This window comes from Hemibagrus wyckioides, linkage group LG09 (assembly GCF_019097595.1).
Source record: "Hemibagrus wyckioides isolate EC202008001 linkage group LG09, SWU_Hwy_1.0, whole genome shotgun sequence".
Lineage (NCBI taxonomy): Eukaryota > Metazoa > Chordata > Actinopteri > Siluriformes > Bagridae > Hemibagrus > Hemibagrus wyckioides.
Window position 1 is genome coordinate 8,721,895 of NC_080718.1, and position 18,822 is coordinate 8,740,716.

The 18,822-nt window shown below is 41.2% G+C and overlaps 1 protein-coding gene across 2 annotated transcripts in view; it reads right to left on the reverse strand.

Moving 5' to 3' along the window:
• Positions 1-1,174: 1,174 nt before the first annotated feature.
• dync1h1 (dynein, cytoplasmic 1, heavy chain 1) overlaps positions 1,175-18,822 on the reverse strand; it is a 45,405-nt gene continuing 27,757 nt past the window's right edge. For both annotated transcript variants that reach the window (XM_058399324.1, XM_058399325.1), the window contains exons 56-78: positions 18,564-18,691; positions 18,331-18,484; positions 16,388-16,534; positions 16,122-16,272; positions 12,864-13,117; positions 12,451-12,585; positions 12,243-12,337; positions 11,669-11,843; positions 11,045-11,120; positions 9,563-9,723; positions 9,284-9,395; positions 9,144-9,204; positions 8,889-9,012; positions 8,518-8,631; positions 8,205-8,375; positions 7,784-8,001; positions 7,573-7,676; positions 6,135-6,343; positions 4,796-4,949; positions 4,379-4,521; positions 2,114-2,282; positions 1,814-1,938; positions 1,175-1,720 (exon numbers count right to left, since the gene is read on the reverse strand). In XM_058399324.1, coding sequence (XP_058255307.1) covers positions 1,592-1,720; positions 1,814-1,938; positions 2,114-2,282; positions 4,379-4,521; positions 4,796-4,949; positions 6,135-6,343; positions 7,573-7,676; positions 7,784-8,001; positions 8,205-8,375; positions 8,518-8,631; positions 8,889-9,012; positions 9,144-9,204; positions 9,284-9,395; positions 9,563-9,723; positions 11,045-11,120; positions 11,669-11,843; positions 12,243-12,337; positions 12,451-12,585; positions 12,864-13,117; positions 16,122-16,272; positions 16,388-16,534; positions 18,331-18,484; positions 18,564-18,691 — 3,309 coding nt within the window. In that variant the 3' untranslated portion in view covers positions 1,175-1,591. The remainder of the gene's footprint in view (positions 1,721-1,813; positions 1,939-2,113; positions 2,283-4,378; positions 4,522-4,795; positions 4,950-6,134; positions 6,344-7,572; positions 7,677-7,783; positions 8,002-8,204; positions 8,376-8,517; positions 8,632-8,888; positions 9,013-9,143; positions 9,205-9,283; positions 9,396-9,562; positions 9,724-11,044; positions 11,121-11,668; positions 11,844-12,242; positions 12,338-12,450; positions 12,586-12,863; positions 13,118-16,121; positions 16,273-16,387; positions 16,535-18,330; positions 18,485-18,563; positions 18,692-18,822) is intronic.

The window sequence follows — 18,822 nt, forward strand, 5'->3', positions numbered from 1 at the left end:
TTTTTCACATACACACACTCACATTTTGGTGTATTTTTAGCATAGCAATTCCACCTAACTCCATGTTGGCCTACTGATCAGAAGGTGGTCAGATTGAAAACAGTCCTGACCCATGGACTCCATTAGATCTTGTACTGTAAGGTGGGGCCTCCATGGATTGGACTTGTTTGTCCAGTATATCCCACAGATGCTTGATTGGATTGAGATCTGGGGAATTTGGAGGCCAAGTCGACACCTCAAACTCATCAAATCATTCCTGATCCATTTTTGTTTGTGGCACAGTGCATTATCCAGCTGAAACAGGCAACAGCCATCAGTGAATACCGTTTCCATGAAAGGGTGTACATAGACTGCAACAATGCTTATATCGGCGACACATGTCAAAGTAACATCCACATGGCTGGCAGGACCCAAGGTTTCCCAGCAAAACATTGCCCAAAGCATGACACTTCTTCCAGCTTGCCTTCTTCCTATAGTGCATCCTGGTGCCATGTGTTTCCCAGGTAAGTGACACACACACACCTGGCCATCCACATGATGTAAAAGAAAATGTGGTTCATCAGACCAGGTCACCTTCTTCCATAGCTCCATGGTCCAGTTCTGATACTCATGTGACCCTTGTTGGCACTTTTGGCAGTGCACAGGGGTCAGCATGGGGACCCTAACAAACTGCGATGCATTGTGTATTCTGACACCTTTCTATCAGAACCAGATTTAACTACTTCAGCAATTTGAGCAACAGACTGTTGGATAAGAACACACGGCCAGTCACCACTCCTTGACCGCCTATGACCTGGTCACTGGTTCACCACTGTTCCTTCCTTGGACCACTTTTGACAGATACGGACCACTGCAGACTGGGAACACCCCACAAGAGCTGCAGTTTTGGAGATGCCCTGATCCAGTCGTCTAGCCATCTCAATTTGGCCCTTCGTCAAACTCGATCAAATCCTAATGCTTGTCCATTTTCTAATTGATCTAGTTGATCGAACATCAACTTTGAGGACAAAATGTTTACTTGTTGCCTAATATATATCCCACCCACTACCAGCTGCCATGATGATGAGATCAGTGTTATTCACTTCACCTGTCAGCACTCAATGTTATATATAGCCAATTGTTTCAATAGTTTGATGTTATTTAGCAGATTAAATAAAAATAATAGTACAAGAGACAGGTTACAATTTTTTTTTATTTAGAATTCAATACACAATAATATGAGTAAGATATTATGTCTATGTTTTCAAGATCATTTCAAATCTCAAGACTGAACTCTGAAAGCCAGCAAAATCATACTATTTTGAAGTCCACTCCAACAATTACCTTTTTTATGAAAAGAAACAAGCAAAAAGAACCCAAACTTTAATCAACATTCATGTTCTCTCCTAAAACACATACAGCTTCCTTCTTTTAAAATCTTCAATCCTTATCCACATTTCCTTGACTTTCTAATCTATTAAGATAAATGGTTACATTTCCAATGCAAGGTTACACTTTCAAAGTAGTTACCTACCAAGCTATGAAGAATCACATATTAATAGGAGATTATTAAGAACATTAAGAACGATTAACATTTAAGCGAAGCAATCATTTACTCAGTGCAGAGGATAGCCACACCACGCTCATAGAAATTGTGTGGATCTTCCTTTGTGGCAATGTCGAAGTCCACAGTGAAGATAAGATCTGTACGAGTGAAGTTCAAGTACACTGGTAGGGTGACCTGAAGACAAAGAATAAAGGAGGCCAATTTATATGTTCTATTTAATTTACACATGCATTCTTATGCAGCACTGAAAAATTATTGAGGCCTTACCATGTTCCTCTTTTCCATGTTGCTTTGCTTCACCCATCGCAGCTGTGTGAGAGGCAGCTCAGTGGAGATGGAGGTAGACAAAGAGAGCTTGTTGTTGGTGCAGGTAGCTCCCTGAAGCTTCAGGCCTATACAGAATTGGCTCTCATTATTTATTTGAGTTACAAGCAAAATACATCAAGTTGAAAAGCAGAGGCAAATCATCTTGAGTCAGATGAAGTTGTACTATGAGCTGTACAGTAGAAAATATTTCACACTGAAAATGAGTTAGCCATCTAAGGAAGCTAATACTGTTTTACTCACCCTTGACACCGAAGCTGCAGGCGTCAAGTGCTGCGCCCTGTGCTGAGGTGACGTTGACCTCCAAAGCAAGTTCCTCCAGAGACCAGCTGTTGGCTTGAGCCACATACTGACGAGTTGCGGTGATATAAGCTTCTGGCACAAACAGGCTGCCCAGGTTCACATGTATATTCTAAAATACATTTCACATAATTAACCTCAAAATCTTGTATGTGGTATAAGTTTTTACACCTGCAAAAGAACCTGCACAACATTGTATATTTAAAAAGCTAAACTTACTACCTTTAACATACACATATTGTCACATATTTTAACCATAAAACAATCATTTTGAGAACTGATTCAAAAGATCATGTGAACGTACACAAATGACAATTGTGTTTTTCTGGAAGCGATAAATTACTATTTAAGCTGACAGCCCTGTCACTTTTTGATAGATACCCTCTTTTTTTTGTTCACAAGAAAGCTCAAATATAGCAAATCTGATTTCATAGGCACTTGAATTTAGAAATATAATTTTAGGATTTGTGCCACTGTGAAATGATTACAGAAATGATTTGCAACAATCCAGATACACTATATTGCCAAAAGTATTCGCTCACCCACCCAAATAATCAGAATCAGGTGTTCCAATCACTTCCATGGCCACGAACCTTTTTACAAACATTTGTGAAAGAATGGGTCGCTCTCAGGAGCTCAGTGAATTCCAGCGTGGAACTGTGATAGGATGCCACCTGTGCAACAAATCCAGTCATGAAATTTCCTCGCTCCTAAATATTCCACAGTCAACTGTCAGCTGTATTATAAGAACGTGAAAGTGTTTGGGAACGACAGCAACTCAGCCACGAAGTGGTAGGCCACGTAAACTGACGGAGCGGGGTCAGCGGATGCTGAGGCGCATAGTGCGAAGAGGTCGCCAACTTCCTGCAGAGTCAATCGCTACAGACCTCCAAAATTCATGTGGCCTTCAGATTAGCTCAAGAACACTGCACAGAGGGCTTCATGGAATGGGTTTCCATGGCCGAGCAGCTGCATCCAAGCCATACATCACCAAGTGCAATGCAAAGCATTGGATGCAGTGGTGTAAAGCACGCCGCCACTGGACTCTAGAGCAGTGGAGACGCGTTCTCTGGAGTGACGAATCGCGCTTCTCCATCTGGCAATCTGATGGACGAGTCTGGGTTTGGCGGTTGTCAGGAGAACGGTACTTGTCTGACTGCATTGTGCCAAGTGTAAAGTTTGGTGGAGGGGGGATTATGGTGTGGGGTTGTTTTTCAGGAGCTGGGCTTGGCCCCTTAGTTCCAGTGAAAGGAACTCTGAATGCTTCAGCATACCAAGACATTTTGGACAATTCCATGCTCCCAACTTTGTGGGAACAGTTTGGAGCTGGCCCCTTCCTCTTCCAACATGACTCTGCACCAGTGCACAAAGCAAGGTCCATAAAGACATGGATGACAGAGTCTGGTGTGGATGAACTTGACTGGCCTGCACAGAGTCCTGACCTCAACCCGATAGAACACCTTTGGGATGAATTAGAGCGGAGACTGAGAGCCAGGCCTTCTCGTCCAACATCAGTGTGTGACCTCACAAATGCGCTTCTGGAAGAATGGTCAAAACTTCCCATGAACACACTCCTAAACCTTGTGGACAGCCTTCCCAGAAGAGTTGAAGCTGTGATAGCTGCAAAGGGTGGACCGACGTCATATTGAACCCTATGGATTAGGAATGGGATGTCACTTACGTTCATATGCGAGTCAAGGAAGGTGAGCGAATACTTTTGGCAATATAGTGTATCTAACACAGCTTGTGTCCATTGTTAAAAGCATAAAATTTAATAAAACTGAATTTAATTTTATGGATGTCTGATCACTCTACTCCAGAATAACGTATTGCTACTTTCACTATTAAGCCAACCTCAAAACAGTTATAAGACTGTTTTGAAATCTGTATTAGGTGCATTTAAAATGAAGTTGTTTGTTGCCCTTCTGGGGACCTTGGAGACTTGAGATACAGAGCCCCCTCTCTTACTGGGAAGAAAACAAAACATCTACAAAGCATAGAATGCCAGTGTCAGGATTCTACCAGCTTAATGTATATGCCAGTTAATCTGAACTTTTGCTGGAAACATATCTAGTGGAACTTCCATAATTGCCTGGAAAATTATGTGTATATGCCCTGAGTCAAATACGATTCTCAGCCAATTTAGAAAACATTTTTTGTAAGTAGTTTCATCACCAATTTAGGACTGGACTTTGTTTAGTTGTTCACCTTCAGCTCTTTAGCACCTCCACTGGCTGCTCCCTGTGAGATTTGTTGCAGTTGTTTGATGCGTTCACTGAAGTCAGCCACCCACTGGATCACAGTCATAGATGCAGGGACAGTATACCGGCACCAGCTACTGGGCAAAATGCCTGGAAATACCAAAGAATTCATTCAGAAAGTATTTTCTGCCCATCATAAATGTATTTCCTTCTCTCCTTCTCTCCATACATGTGTTGCTGTGATATCTTTAGCACTGTATTTGCCACAATCAATTGCAGTCCAAGGCAGAGTGATGCTCTGGGCAAAGTTACTGCAACATCTTCAATCCTGGCATTCACGTAGATGTTTTGACACATACCACCTACGTAAACCTTACAATGTCCAATCACTGTAATAAGGATTACTCAAGCACTTGTAACCCACCTTTGACAAAGTCGTTGATTAGTGTTCGAAGAACGTTGGTCTGCTTCTTTTTGCCCTCACACACCTGAACAACGTCAGTGAGATCCTGACGTACATCTTGCAACATCCGAGCACCCATCTTTACCTCTCGCTCAAAGAAACGGAACAGAGGGTCCTATAGTTGGAACGGCAATGAAAATGTCAATTTACCCACGTACTGTATGCAAAAAATATAGTGTATACTGCTGTACAGCTCTAACAGAGTATTTGGCTGCAATATGAACACTAGATTTATATTAATAAATGCGTTCTAATACTTTATTCTTCCTACAGACAGCTGTAATAGAGACAGTAATAGAAATGGTATAAAAAAAAAAGAAGCTCTATAACAGTCACAAAGATTTGCAATGTTTCCCAACATAGGAAAGTCTTCTAGATAGAAGAGCAAGCAGGAACTAAAGTAAGCTGGAAAAATGAAAACAATGAAATGTCTATGTATGGTTATATACATTTCTAACAATTAATAAATCAATTTCAATGGAACTATGATGTCAGCATGGGGCTGGCCACTGGTGCAAGTGCATCAGGCACAGCATTGCTGCTGGGATGTTTAAGCAGTTTGTAGTGTGGGTATGCAACATGACCAAATGGAAACTACAGTTACCTTTAAATGCTTAAATTTAGATTAGTTTGAAGTTTTGTTATTTTCGCAATGACTCATTAAATGCCTTGATTTAACTAGAGCGGTCATTCACTATGACATTAAATGACATTTTAATTTATACTTTTTTTAGAAATATTGAATATAGATTTTATGTGCTAATATTTTAAATGACTGGGAATCACATTAAAATAAGAAGCTACATTTAAATGTGTACTATTTTAGTGTTTTTGCCTGTCTATCTACCTCCATAAAACAAACTAGCATGTTTCATACTTACGTTTTCCTATTAGAATTACTGTTGAATTTTAAATACCTCATATTTAGCCTTCCAAATGACTTGATGACTTGACTTGAATGATTTGAGACACAGGTGATGACTAATCAACATAATGGCAAAAACTTTTACATATTAGATAACTGCATGAATGTGCAGGCATCCCCATGGTGAGAGTATATGCTATACAACCAGATCATATGCCAATGGGCCTCTGTTAGCACTTGTAGTAGTCCCATTTTTGTTGAATAGGTACAATAATGAATCTATCGATGCTAAGTAGGCAGCGAAAAGTATGGAGCTGTAAATGTGTGCTTTACAAAGATTAACCTTTGCTGATCGATGATGTCCATGGACAAACCTCTACTGCGCTCACTTCTGATTGGTATAATGTGTAAGGACAGTTGTATTCCAGAACCCACCTTGATGTTCTCCACGGTACGTTTAAGTGGACTGACAGACAGCGGGATAAGCTGGAGCCAGTTGCATGCAGTACTGTGCAGCGTCCTCATCCATGCCGGTTGGGCATCTGAGGATGACGCTGTACGCCGTTTCTTCTCTGTCTCATAGGCCAGATCGTCCTCATCCTCCAACATCTGCATTTTCAGCAGCTTACCCATCATGTCTGTGCCTGGGGAGAGCAGGGAAGGGAAGCAGGACCATGGCAAAGGGTTGTGGTGGTGGACAGGAACAAAAATGGCAGGAACCAGAATAAACACAATAGGAAAAAAGGAGGGAAGGGAAAAATATTTTGGCTTACAAAGTTGCAGGGATCTTTTGCTTTTACAGCAAACCCAGCTTAGAGCTTGTAGGGAAAGGAAGCAAGCAACTTGTCTCCACCATGCAAATGGCACCACATACATTACATATTTCAGGGATGTCATGCATAGTGGGTGATAACCTTAAGAAGGTTTAACAAAGCAATAAAAAGAGGCTGGAAGCTAGAATGTGTTGACATGATGGCAGTGAAATACAGCTGCTGGAGGGTCAGGACATAGCCCAGCCCTCAGAAGGACACACTCACTCTATATGTGTATGATCAGAGTACAGCTCATGGATAGTGCCTCTTGCTGTTGTATGGCATAAAGATCCAAAATCCATATTTTCATTAAATGGAATGGAAAAAGATGTAGGCACTATGCAGCCAAAAGTCTGCGGACACCTGACCATCGTGCCCAAATGGTGACCCTCCCCAAACTTGAGCCACAAATTTGGAAGCACACCTTTTTTTGCTTCAGCATTACAATTTCCCTTGGTACAAATTTCTAAGAGGCCTAGCCCAAACTTGTTCCAGCATGACAATGCACCTGTGCACAAAGCAAGATCTGTGAAGGCATGGTTTAGCAAGGTTGGAGATGAACTCGAAAGGCCTGCACATACAAGGGTACCCCAGGTCTTCTTGACATCAGTGCCTGACTTCACTACTTTTGTGGTAGAGTCAGCAAATCTCCACAGCCATGATCCAGTGAAAAGCCCTCCCAGAAGAGTGAATGTTGTTATAAATCTGGAGTAGGTTGTTCAAAAAGCACATATATGTGGGTGATGGTTATGTGTCTACAAACTTTAGAGTTTACAAAGGGGCAACTGAGCCAAATAAGCTGCTGAAGATCATACACATGTGAGATTGTGTATTCAGCTCAGGGCACACAATGGAAACGAATCCTGTGTTAAATGTTTAATCCATGTAAGGCCCTGTAGATGCTGACAGAATACTTTAGAGAAAGCCCTTTGAAGATGAGAACCAATATTAATAGAGAAGACATGAGACAAAAGCTGTATCCATGGCAATCAGAAAGAGGAGTGGAAATCCACTAATCACAGATATAAAGAATATAAAAGACAGGAGATAAATAAACGCACCCTGAGTGGTTAGAAGAACCTTCTCAGCATTGCTTGGTAAACCTAGCCAAGATGGAGTCTGAGTATCTGGAAGCAATTCCACCCAGTGCATGAACTCTTCACGTCTGCAAAACAAATACATTATTAATTCTGATGCTTATTAAAACAAACAAAAGGTGCCAACCCTTTAAGGTTTTTTAATCCTATGTAGCAGAGCTCATTTTTCACTGACCGAATACCATCTGGCATTTTAATATCCTTGTGGCCATCCACTTTGAGTGCCAGCTTGAATTCGCTGTCAAAGCTGCTAGTAGTAAAGATGCGCTCCAGGAAAGTGTTTAGAAGGCGCTGGTCAAATTCATTATCAATACGGCCTCCATATATAGACTGAGCCATTAGTGTCTTCAGTGCTGCCCATGGTATCTTGTCAGGAGAGATGTTCTGTCTACCCTGTTACAAACAAAAATCAGGAAAATTTAATACTAAGAAATCTCTTAATGTGTATTTTCTACAAACTTTACATAGAAATGCTCATATACATAATAGCCTTGCAATTATGAATAACCAGCAATATGGATTAGTGTTGCATTTACCCAACTCCAATAAACATGTTAATCATCTCGCATTTAAGCAAGATTTAAATAATTTCGGACCTTAGCAGTGTCATCCAGCCAGGTATCAACTGTGTCACAGGCTGAGCGCAGGTCAGACTCTCCAAACTCGTACTTCTTGGACCAGCCAAGTGGCGCATAGCGGAGACGTTCCTGGATGACTGCATGGAACCACGCCAGGAGAAAGTACAGCCGCGCACGCTCATTGGGAGCCTGAAACGAATTAATGGTTGTTTACTAATTAAGGTTTATACCTTTTTATTATTCATGATACTAGTAAGCCAAAAACAAAAAAGGCAAAAGATTGAAGCTTTGTTTAAAAAGAAAATAAATCCTGTTTGAGCTCAATCTTCACCTTGCACATGCGCGCTACTGGAATGCTGCTGAAAGTCCTTAGCATGTTGGCCTTCACTCCAGGGGGTGGCTCAAAGACAAAAATGCGACCAGCACGCAACAAGTTCACAGGAACCTGCAGAATACACAAGTTGTCAAAAAATCAGCGTTATCGAGTGAGACAGTCAAGTATCTCCAAGCTTTGATTATCCAGTTCTGCTTGATTTGTTAAATGTAAGCTTTTCCTAATTCAAATTAGGTAATATTACTTCAGATAACCACATCATAAAATTTCATATGATTCTTAAACTTCTCAACTTAATTTCATAAATTATATTTTTAAACTAATCAAATACAAAATTGTAGATAAACATAGACGTCAGTAATGCTGACCTTGGGGTTGATCTCCATGGTGAGGAAGAGGCGGAAGCTGGCATGAGGCTGCATGGAGTGCAGCTTCTTCTCCAGCTGCATTAGCCAGCCAGGAGCCAAGTGTACATTCTCCAACATTACCCATCTATTTGACAACACAAAAAGAAGAGTTCACATTTAATCCCCCAGAGGTTAATAGCTCTCTATGTTTAGACAGGGCAGACATCCTAATGCACCAAAATTTCAGAGAATCTGATTACTGGCAGTCTTGCCCACCTTCCAGACTTGACTGCTGTGTTAATGTCTCGGTCAGCCTTGTTGAAGCCTTCAGCAGAACCTGTGCAGAAAAATCAAGTTGACAGATTGTTCATCTTTGTAAGACTGTTGAGACTACAGGTAGAAAACTGATTTCTTACCAATGGAGATGGAGGTAATATGTTTGTTTTGTTCAGCAGCCAAGTCTCTAACCAGGCCACTGGCATCATAACCAGGCACAGAGCACATAAGCACTGGAGTTCCTGGCTTCACCTAGAAAAGTTTCATTATGTAGATCACAAATACTATGATTTACAATTTGGAAAAATAACATTTCAGCAGAATTGATTAAAGAGAAGCTGAAAACAATTTTGAAATATGTAATCATACTGGGAGTTAGCATGACCATGGCATAGATCTCAAAGCCCCATAGTCCCTACCTCACTGTCCACAATGTTGGCCAAGTCCATTGGCTGTTCAATAATGGACATGAAGCTCTCTCCCAAGACCTTGGCCACAAAGATGGAGGACATAGCTAGCAGACGATCTGGTCGGAATGCCTGGATTAGCAGTAGCTGGTGCACAGCTTGGCCAATGGGAGCTAAGGGACACAAACAAGTTTAAAACATACACTATATTGCCAAAAGTATTCGCTCACCTGCCTTGACTTGCATATGAACTTAAGTGACATCCCATTCCTAATCCATAGGGTTCAATATGACGTCGGTCCACCCTTTGCAGCTATAACAGCTTCAACTCTTCTGGGAAGGCTGTCCACAAGGTTTAGGAGTGTGTTTATGGGAATTTTTGACCATTCTTCCAGAAGCGCATTTATGAGGTCACACACTGATGTTGGACGAGAAGGCCTGGCTCTCAGTCTCCGCTCTAATTCATCCCAAAGGTGTTCTATCGGGTTGAGGTCAGGACTCTGTGCAGGCCAGTCAAGTTCATCCACACCAGACTCTGTCATCCATGTCTTTATGGACCTTGCTTTGTGCACTGGTGCACAGTCATGTTGGAAGAGGAAGGGGCCAGCTCCAAACTGTTCCCACAAAGTTGGGAGCATGGAATTGTCCAAAATGTCTTGGTATGCTGAAGCATTCAGAGTTCCTTTCACTTGAACTAAGGGGCCAAGCCCAGCTCCTGAAAAACAACCCCACACCATAATCCCCCCTCCACCAAACTTGGCACAATGCAGTCAGACAAGTACCGTTCTCCTGGCAACCGCCAAACCCAGACTCGTCCATCAGATTGCCAGATGGAGAAGCGTGATTCGTCACTCCAGAGAACGCGTCTCCACCGCTCTAGAGTCCAGTGGCGGCGTGCTTTACACCACTGCATCCGACGCTTTGCATTGCACTTGGTGATCTATGGCTTGGATGCAGCTGCTCGGCCATGGAAACCCATTCCATGAAGCTCTCTGCGCACTGTTCTTGAGCTAATCTGAAGGCCACATGAAGTTTGGAGGTCTGTAGCGATTGACTCTGCAGAAAGTTGGCGACCTCTTCGCACTATGCGCCTCAGCATCCGCTGACCCCGCTCCGTCAGTTTACGTGGCCTATCACTTCGTGGCTGAGTTGCTGTCGTTCCCAAACACTTCCACGTTCTTATAATACAGCTGACAGTTGACTGTGGAATATTTAGGAGCGAGGAAATTTCACGACTGGATTTGTTGCACAGGTGGCATCCTATCACAGTTCCACACTGGAATTCACTGAGCTCCTGAGAGCGACCCATTCTTTCACAAATGTTTGTAAAAACAGTCTGCATGCCTAGGTGCTTGATTTTATACACCTGTGGCCATGGAAGTGATTGGAACACCTGATTCTGATCATTTGGATGGGTGAGCGAATACTTTTGGCAATATAGTGTATGACAGGTTTATCTAAAACTAGATCACATAAAATGTTACTACAGCTTACTGGTCGTCTTGTCTTCGGCCCAGAGGTATGGCACAGAGAGGTCAGGGGAGTTACTCTCTACCCACATGAAGAATTGCTGAAACACAAACGACAACCTTAAAACCCACACATTTCCCCCTCTAATACAATCAGGTCTGTAAATATTTGGACACTGACAATGTTAAGGTTATTTCAACAGCTATCACAGGATATCAGAGTTAAAATTAAATAATAAATATGACTTCAAAGTGCAGACTTTCAGCTTTAACCTAATAGTCTGTACATCTAAAATCAGATGAATGTTGTCCTGTCTGATCTCCTGTTCCCTGTCCAATAATTTCTAAAAAGTGTAAGAAGACAATATAGCCATAGTAAGTTCATACAAAATCATCCTGCTGACACACAAGGGGAACAGTTCCCATACCAACCATACATGCCTACACTATAAGAGGAGTTGGTATGCTTCAGGTCAGTTTCTTTTCTTCTTCATGCTCTTCTCTTTCAACCATTATGGTAAAAGTTAATCTTTGTCAGTGATGGCCTTTGTACTTCAGATACTGTAGTAAACAGCTAAAATAACAAATACTGTCCACTTCCAAACATATATTGGCCTTTTGTCTTTGATTACACCTTAATTTGCCTCACCTCATCTGCCTGCACTTTAGCCACCAGGTCTTTGAAGGAGGGCAGGCGGCTGAGGCGCACCATGGCCTCGCTTTGCTCTGTGCTCAGGCCCTTCACCTTAGGTGCACTTGTGCCTGTCAGGACAATCTCCTTCTCACGCAGGAAGTGCTGGAACTCTGGGTCATATGATGGTTCACTGAAATACAACAGAAAATTCATGAGGATATAAAGTCGCAAGCAAGTTTTACTCATTGTAGTACAACACAGGCCCTCTATTCTATTCTCTATTTTTAGCCACCCATGACACCATCACCGGTTCACCACTGTTCCTTCCTTGGACCACATTTGATAGATACTGACCACTGCAGAACTGAAACACCCCACAAGAGCTGCAGTTTTGAAGATGCTCTAATCCAGTCGTCTAGCCATCACAATTTGACCCTTGTCAAACTCACTATACACATAGATTTTACACACACACACCCATTTTACTCATGTTACTGTATATTACCCTTATAATAACAGACAGGCATCCAATTGACCTATGTGAGTATAATCACAAACAAAATCAATTTTTAATATGTAAACTGGTTACCTAGTTATGCCTTTTAGGTTGATCCTAGCCAGCAGCATGGCAAAAGTGATGTGATCCTGGTGAAGCATGCCTCGAGCCACTCTGTTGAAAGCAACCTGGGCAAAAGCAAAGGTTAATACCAGCTCAAACACTGCACTGACAATAAAATGCAATTGTAAGCCATTGTTAACAGTTAGTAGGCCAAGTATCATAATGAACAGTGACTTACCTGGAACAAATCCTTGGTAATAAGGGAAAGGCGCTGCATATGGTCACTCACACTCTTCAAGTTTGGATTCTCATACAGCACAGTGTGGTAGATGTCCAGGAAGAATTGGAGGGAATACTGATAAAGGAAGTGCATCTGCAAAAGGGAAAAGCTATAATTAATTTTGTATAACCTAAAAGTGACCTTGACTGTGGAAGTGTTGTGGAATATGTTGATCAATCAACCCAGACAAACAAACAGGACCATTAATGTGTCCATGAATAACTTAAGATCAATAGCAGTTACAGGAAATCTTTCAGCAACAATAAACATTAACTTATAGTGGTACTTGGGATTGAAGTTCCATAGAATATTTCATCTCTTATTTGGCTTCTGCACTACACAAACTGCCAAGCAAAGATTTGCAGTCACACCTGGTTGAGAGCCTCCATGGTGAAGTAGATGCTGCTGCAAGCAGAGGACAGTGACAGATACTGTTGCGACACAGTTTCCACTTCCTGCATGACTATGTCCGTCTCTTCCACTTTCCTGGTCACTTCTGCTGCCTCCTTCTTCAGATTTTCCAGTGTAGTGATGATGGTGTCATCATCCAGGATTCGACCCTTGACCTCATTTAGGGCTTGCAGGAGTGACTTTTCCAATTGACGCAAACGCAGCTGGAACTCACCTGGAAATGACCAGATTCAATGTGAAAATTTCTTACAAAATTCTATTTAATTAGAATTCAGTTCTTAATAGTACAAGCATATACTAACAAGATGTTAATAACATCTATTCTATTAGTATAATCAGAAAACAAATGCTGGATTGAATCAATCAGAAGTTACACTACAGTCTGCACTCAGTGGCACTGACTGCTGGGAGATGTCCCTGTCCAATGTAAAGTCAAAGCTAGCTCAAAAAAATGATCCCCATGGCAAGCGTCAGTCTTTCCAAACCAGAGACTGGTCTGGAGTGCTTGTAATGAAAATTTGAGTCAGGTTTATTTGTACTATACTGATCCTAACTGCTCTGCCATTTTTGAAGACAACAGTTTGAAATTAGAATAGGGAAGCTGCAATTTTTTGAACTCTAAAGCTGAGGACCTGTAGCAACACCATTTTCTTGACCATTTAAAATATTGACAAAAGCAGGGTGTTAATTTTTGAGGGATGCCATAGAGACATGATTTTAAACAAACTGATGAATCTGTATTCTACTTTTCTGATGGTTAACCACAAAAGCAGCCGACACATGATCTCCAGCCTTTATTACATCTGTATACAGTGAGGGGAAAAAATTATTTGATGCCCTGCTGATTTTGTATGTTTGCCCACTGATAGAAATTATTAGTCTATCATTTTAATGGAGTGAGAGACAGGATAACAAAAAAATCCAAATCCTTTTTCAAAAAAAAAGTTATATATTGATTTGCATTTTAATGAGTGAAAAAAGTATTATTAACCCCTTTGCAAAACATGACTTATTACTCTGTGGCAAAACCCTTGTTGGCAATCACAGAGGTCAGACGTTTCTTGCACTTGGCCTCCAGGTTTGCACACATCTCAGGAGGGATTTTGTCCCACTCCTCTTTGCCGATCCTCTCCAAGGCATTAAGGTTTCGAGGCTGACATTTGGCAGCTCGAACCTTCAGCTCCCTCCACAGATTTTCTATGGGATTAAGGTCTGGAGACTGGCTAGGCCATTCACCCAAGTTTTGACTTGTACATGGTCCCATCCATCGTCCTTTTGATACGGTACAATTGTCCTGTCACCTGGGGATGGTGTTCTTGGGTTCATAGGCAGCATTCCTCCTCCCCCAAACAAGGCAAGTTGATGCCAAAGAGCTCGATTTATGGTCTCATCTGACCACAACACTTTCACCCAGTTCTCTGAATCATTCAGATGTTCATTGGCAAACTTCAGATGAGCCTGTACATGTGCTTTCTTGAGCAGGGGGGCCTTTGCGGGCGCTACTGGATTTCAGTCTTTCATGGCATAGTGTGTTACCAATTGTTTTCTTGGTGACTATGGTCCCAGCTGCCTTGAGATCACTGACAAGATCATCCTGTGTAGTTCTGGGCTGATTCCTCGCCATTCTCATGATCACTGAAACTCCACAAGGTGAGATTTTGCATGCCCCAGACCAAGGGAGATTGACAGTCATTTTGTGTTTCTTCCATTTACGAATAATCGTACCAACTGTTGTCACCTTCTCACCAAGCTGCTTGGCGATAGTCTTGTAGACCATTCCAGCTGTGTGTAGGTCTACAATCCTGTCCCTGACTTCCTTGGACAGCTTTTTGGTCTTGGCCGTGGTGGAGAGTTTGGAATCTGATTGATTGCTTCTGTGGACAGGTCTTTTATACTTTTTAACAAGCTGAGATTAGGAGTGCTCCCTTTAAGAGAGTGCTCCTAATCTCAGCTCTTTACCTGTATAAAAGACACCTGGAAGCCAGACATCTTGCTGACTGATAGGGGATCAAATACTTATTTCACTCATTAAAATACAAATTAATTCATAACATTTTTTAAATGCATTTTTGTTTTTTGTCATTCTGTCTCTCACTGTTAAAATAAACCTACCATTAAAATTATACACTGATCGTTTCTTTGTCAGTGGGCAAATGTACAAAATCGGCAGGGGATCAAATAATATTTTCCCCTCACTGTATTGCGAAGTGTATGACCAAAAAATTTCTCCAATACTTAAAAGTTGTTGGCTGTAATCATTGGGATGTTATTGTTTTTGTTCCTTGTTAGGGCCATGATTTGTTTAGCTGCAGCATGTGTCTGCACACTTGGATCAACTTACTGTTTTTAGATGTGTATTAATCCATAGGCCAAACAAACATGCCATATTTCTCAACCAACAATATAGAATACTGCATGATAAGCTGGATAATTATTGGCTAATAGCTTTGCTGACTATTGCAGGGCTAAACCCACCAGCATGCAACAAGACCATTCTCTGTTCTGGCACCCAAGTGGTGGATTAAGGGGTTTAAGTGCTAGTTTTTCTTGCTGTATTATCTCCCAACAGTTTCAGACAGAATGGTATTCTTTGTCCTTGACCAGTATTGATGTATTTATTGATCAACTTCATCTGACAAACGGCATAAATGTAAATATGAACATAATTTGAGAGTTCAGTAGCCTCAACATATAAGCTTTAAATTGGCGATGATCTGAATGCCCCCACAGATGGACGTATGCCTTGAGGTTGAATGTATGCCTTCCTGGCTGAGTTATACAGCCTGCTCCCATGGTCTGAACATAACCAAATCAGTGTTCTATAGATTTTAATGGATGTGAGCTTTATACTCTCCACTTAGTAGCTCTTTCCCTCACAGCAATTAATTGTAAGATGAGGAAGATCCTTAATTTCAAGACATTCTGTCCAGATTCTCAGTTTCTTCACATCTTTCAGTACACAACCTATTCCTGTGATGCCCTTATTAATGGCAAAACGATTGATTTATTTGATGACTTGAACGAGACCAGCTGTTATTTAATAAGTCCTGACAAGCAGATTGATTAGAATGGAGACAAGGATACATGTCATTGTTAAAAACAGCAATATGGGCTACAGATGTCAGACTATCTAAATGAACGAAAAGTTCAACATCTTGACATCCTTAAATATGATCAGATTTGTTAGATGCCAAGGGCTCCCCAGGCAAATTTCTTACCTTGCAGTTTGAGAAGGTCAGAGCGCTTCTCATCCACATCTGGTCGCTCAGCTTTCAGCACCTCATTGAGGCACTGACTTTGCAGACTGCTTCTGGTCACCGTGAAGTTTACAAATGTAACACGTGAGCAAAGGTCTGGTGGGAACTCCACCTGTTATAAAATTGATTAGAAATCATTATATAAGCTGCACAGAAAGGCTGATATACAGTAATGTGCACTGATAATTGTGAAGGAATTAAAGTGGAGGAAAGGAATGTGCACTTGCCGTTGGGTCTCGAGTGGAAAGGAAGATAACAAAGGAAGGAGATAAATCAATATCCTGGTCTCCTAAGGTGATGAGGACTCTCCCACCAGTTCTGCGAACCTCTCTGTTGAGGACAGGGTTTAGGATGGGGTCGTAGCTCTCCACGTCCTGCAAAGTAATGAGAAGTGTGGAGCAGTCAAGACCATTCAACATTTTGGCCACTGGAAAGCATCTAGTGCAATGTTTCCCCACACACAAGTGATAATTTTGTGCTGCACCCATGTAGGGTCGAATTATTATAATAAACAGAGTTCTTTTTTATCAGTCATATCCAGGAACTGTACCATTTTAATGAAATTTTAACAGCGAGACCCTGTACTACAATTAGAACACTCCATATATTCAGAACCCTATCGATTATGAATGAATATAATTCACATCATGCTTATAAATGAACTAAAACGTATTTAAAGATTTTCAAAAATTAATTTAAAATCAAAACCAGAAATTTCAAAATTAAAAATAGGATTCAGACCTTTTGATATGGCATGCCAAACTATGGTTAGGGGCAACCTATTTGTATAATTTAAAAAGATGTGTCTAGAAACAACTAAGACGTAGTTGTTGCAATTCCAGACAGGACAAGAATATGTAGCAATTTCTAAAGATTTGAGTGTTCCCATGACCACAGTAACCTCAATAATTCTGGAATGGAATAAGCTTGGGAAAATCTTGAATCTTTCTAGAATTCAATGTCTGGCTAAATTGAGCATCCAACAAAGAAGGGCATTGGTCAGTGAGCTAACAAAGAACCCAACATGCCATCTAAAAGGGCTTCAAAAGTCCTGTGCAAAAATAAAAGAACCTGTTGGGCAGCCAACCATCCCTGCAGCTCTTTATGGCAGATTTGAGTAAAATAAGCAACACTTGGAGAACTATATGTTATATTTATGACCTGTAGCTGTAATTGCTGTCAAAGGTGCTTCAATTACAATAAAGGGTCTGAATACATTTGTGAATAAGATATTTTAGCTTTTATAAAATCTCTAAAACATGGTTTTATATAGAGTGATTAAATATACACAGATCAGGCATAACATTATGACCACTGACAGGTGACGTGAATAACGCCGATTACCTTCTCATCATGGCACCTGTTAGTGGGTGGGATATATTAGGCAGCAAGTGAACTTTCTGTCCTCAAAGTTGGTGTTAAAAACAGGAAAAATGGGCAAGCATAAAGATTTGAGCGAGTTTGACAAGGGACAAATTGTAATGGCTAGATGACTGGATCTCCAAAACTGCAGCTCTTGTGGGGTGTTCCCAGACTGCAGTGGTCAGTATCTATCAAAAGTGCTCCAAGGAAGGAACAGGTGGTAAACCGGCGACAGGGTCATGGGCGGCCAAGGCTTACTGATGCACATGGGGAGGGAAGGCTGGCCCGTGTGGTCCGATCCAACAGACGAGCTACTGTTGCTCAAATTGCTGAAGTTAAGGCTGGTTCTGATAGAAAGGTGTCAGAATACACAGTGCATCACAGTTTGTTGGGTTTTGGCGGCAAAAGGGAAACCAACACAATGTTGGCGGTCATAATGATTGCATGATCGGTGTATATAGAGAGCACGCTCGAGAGAGATAGATAGACAATATTGCCCCCATCAGCCTACCACTTCCTTGAGACCACTATCCAAAGGTACATTTAAATTCTGTGGTAAAAGCTGTTGTATTTTATTTTCATTAAATTGTCCTATTTTTTTCGGTACACAAATAATTTTTGTGCTTAGAAAAGCAGCATATATCAAGTTAACATACTATTAATAAGAACCTCATGAAGAAAAAACTATGTAAATATAGCATATATTCAGTATATATTCCCTTTTGGCTGACTAAACTGCCAGTGTCTGCCTGCTTGGTTCAATACATGGTAATAATCTATGTTTCAGACAGTTTAACTACAAACATACCTGCACAAGCAGAGGGTTACCAAATCTCAGGGCACTCTCTAAGTTCTTCCTGAAGGCATCATCCAAGAAGCTTGTGCGTGTGATCTTACGGTCCTTGTACTCATTCATTATGAACTCTGTGGCCTGGCCAGATGGATCAATGATCAAGGGATACCTAGAAAAGCAAAAATACTTAAGTACTCCTTAGAGGCTTATGAACAGAAAGCACATTAGCAGAATTCCCTGCGACTTGCCTGTTGAACCTCTTGAGCATGATGGCATTTTCAGTGCAGAGATCGTCAGCAGGCAGAGAGTTGGCCTGCCAGCGCAGCCTCTCATCTGCATTTGACAAATATTCTGTCCTAGCTATGTCTGTGCGGAACTGGATTTTGACATTAAAATCTCAGCATTAGAGGATACACTTCAACTCATAAAATCATTTTTGTTAAGAAATTCTCAACCGTATAATCAACTGTCAATCAATTAACGGTTACAAATGTCAAAAAACTGACC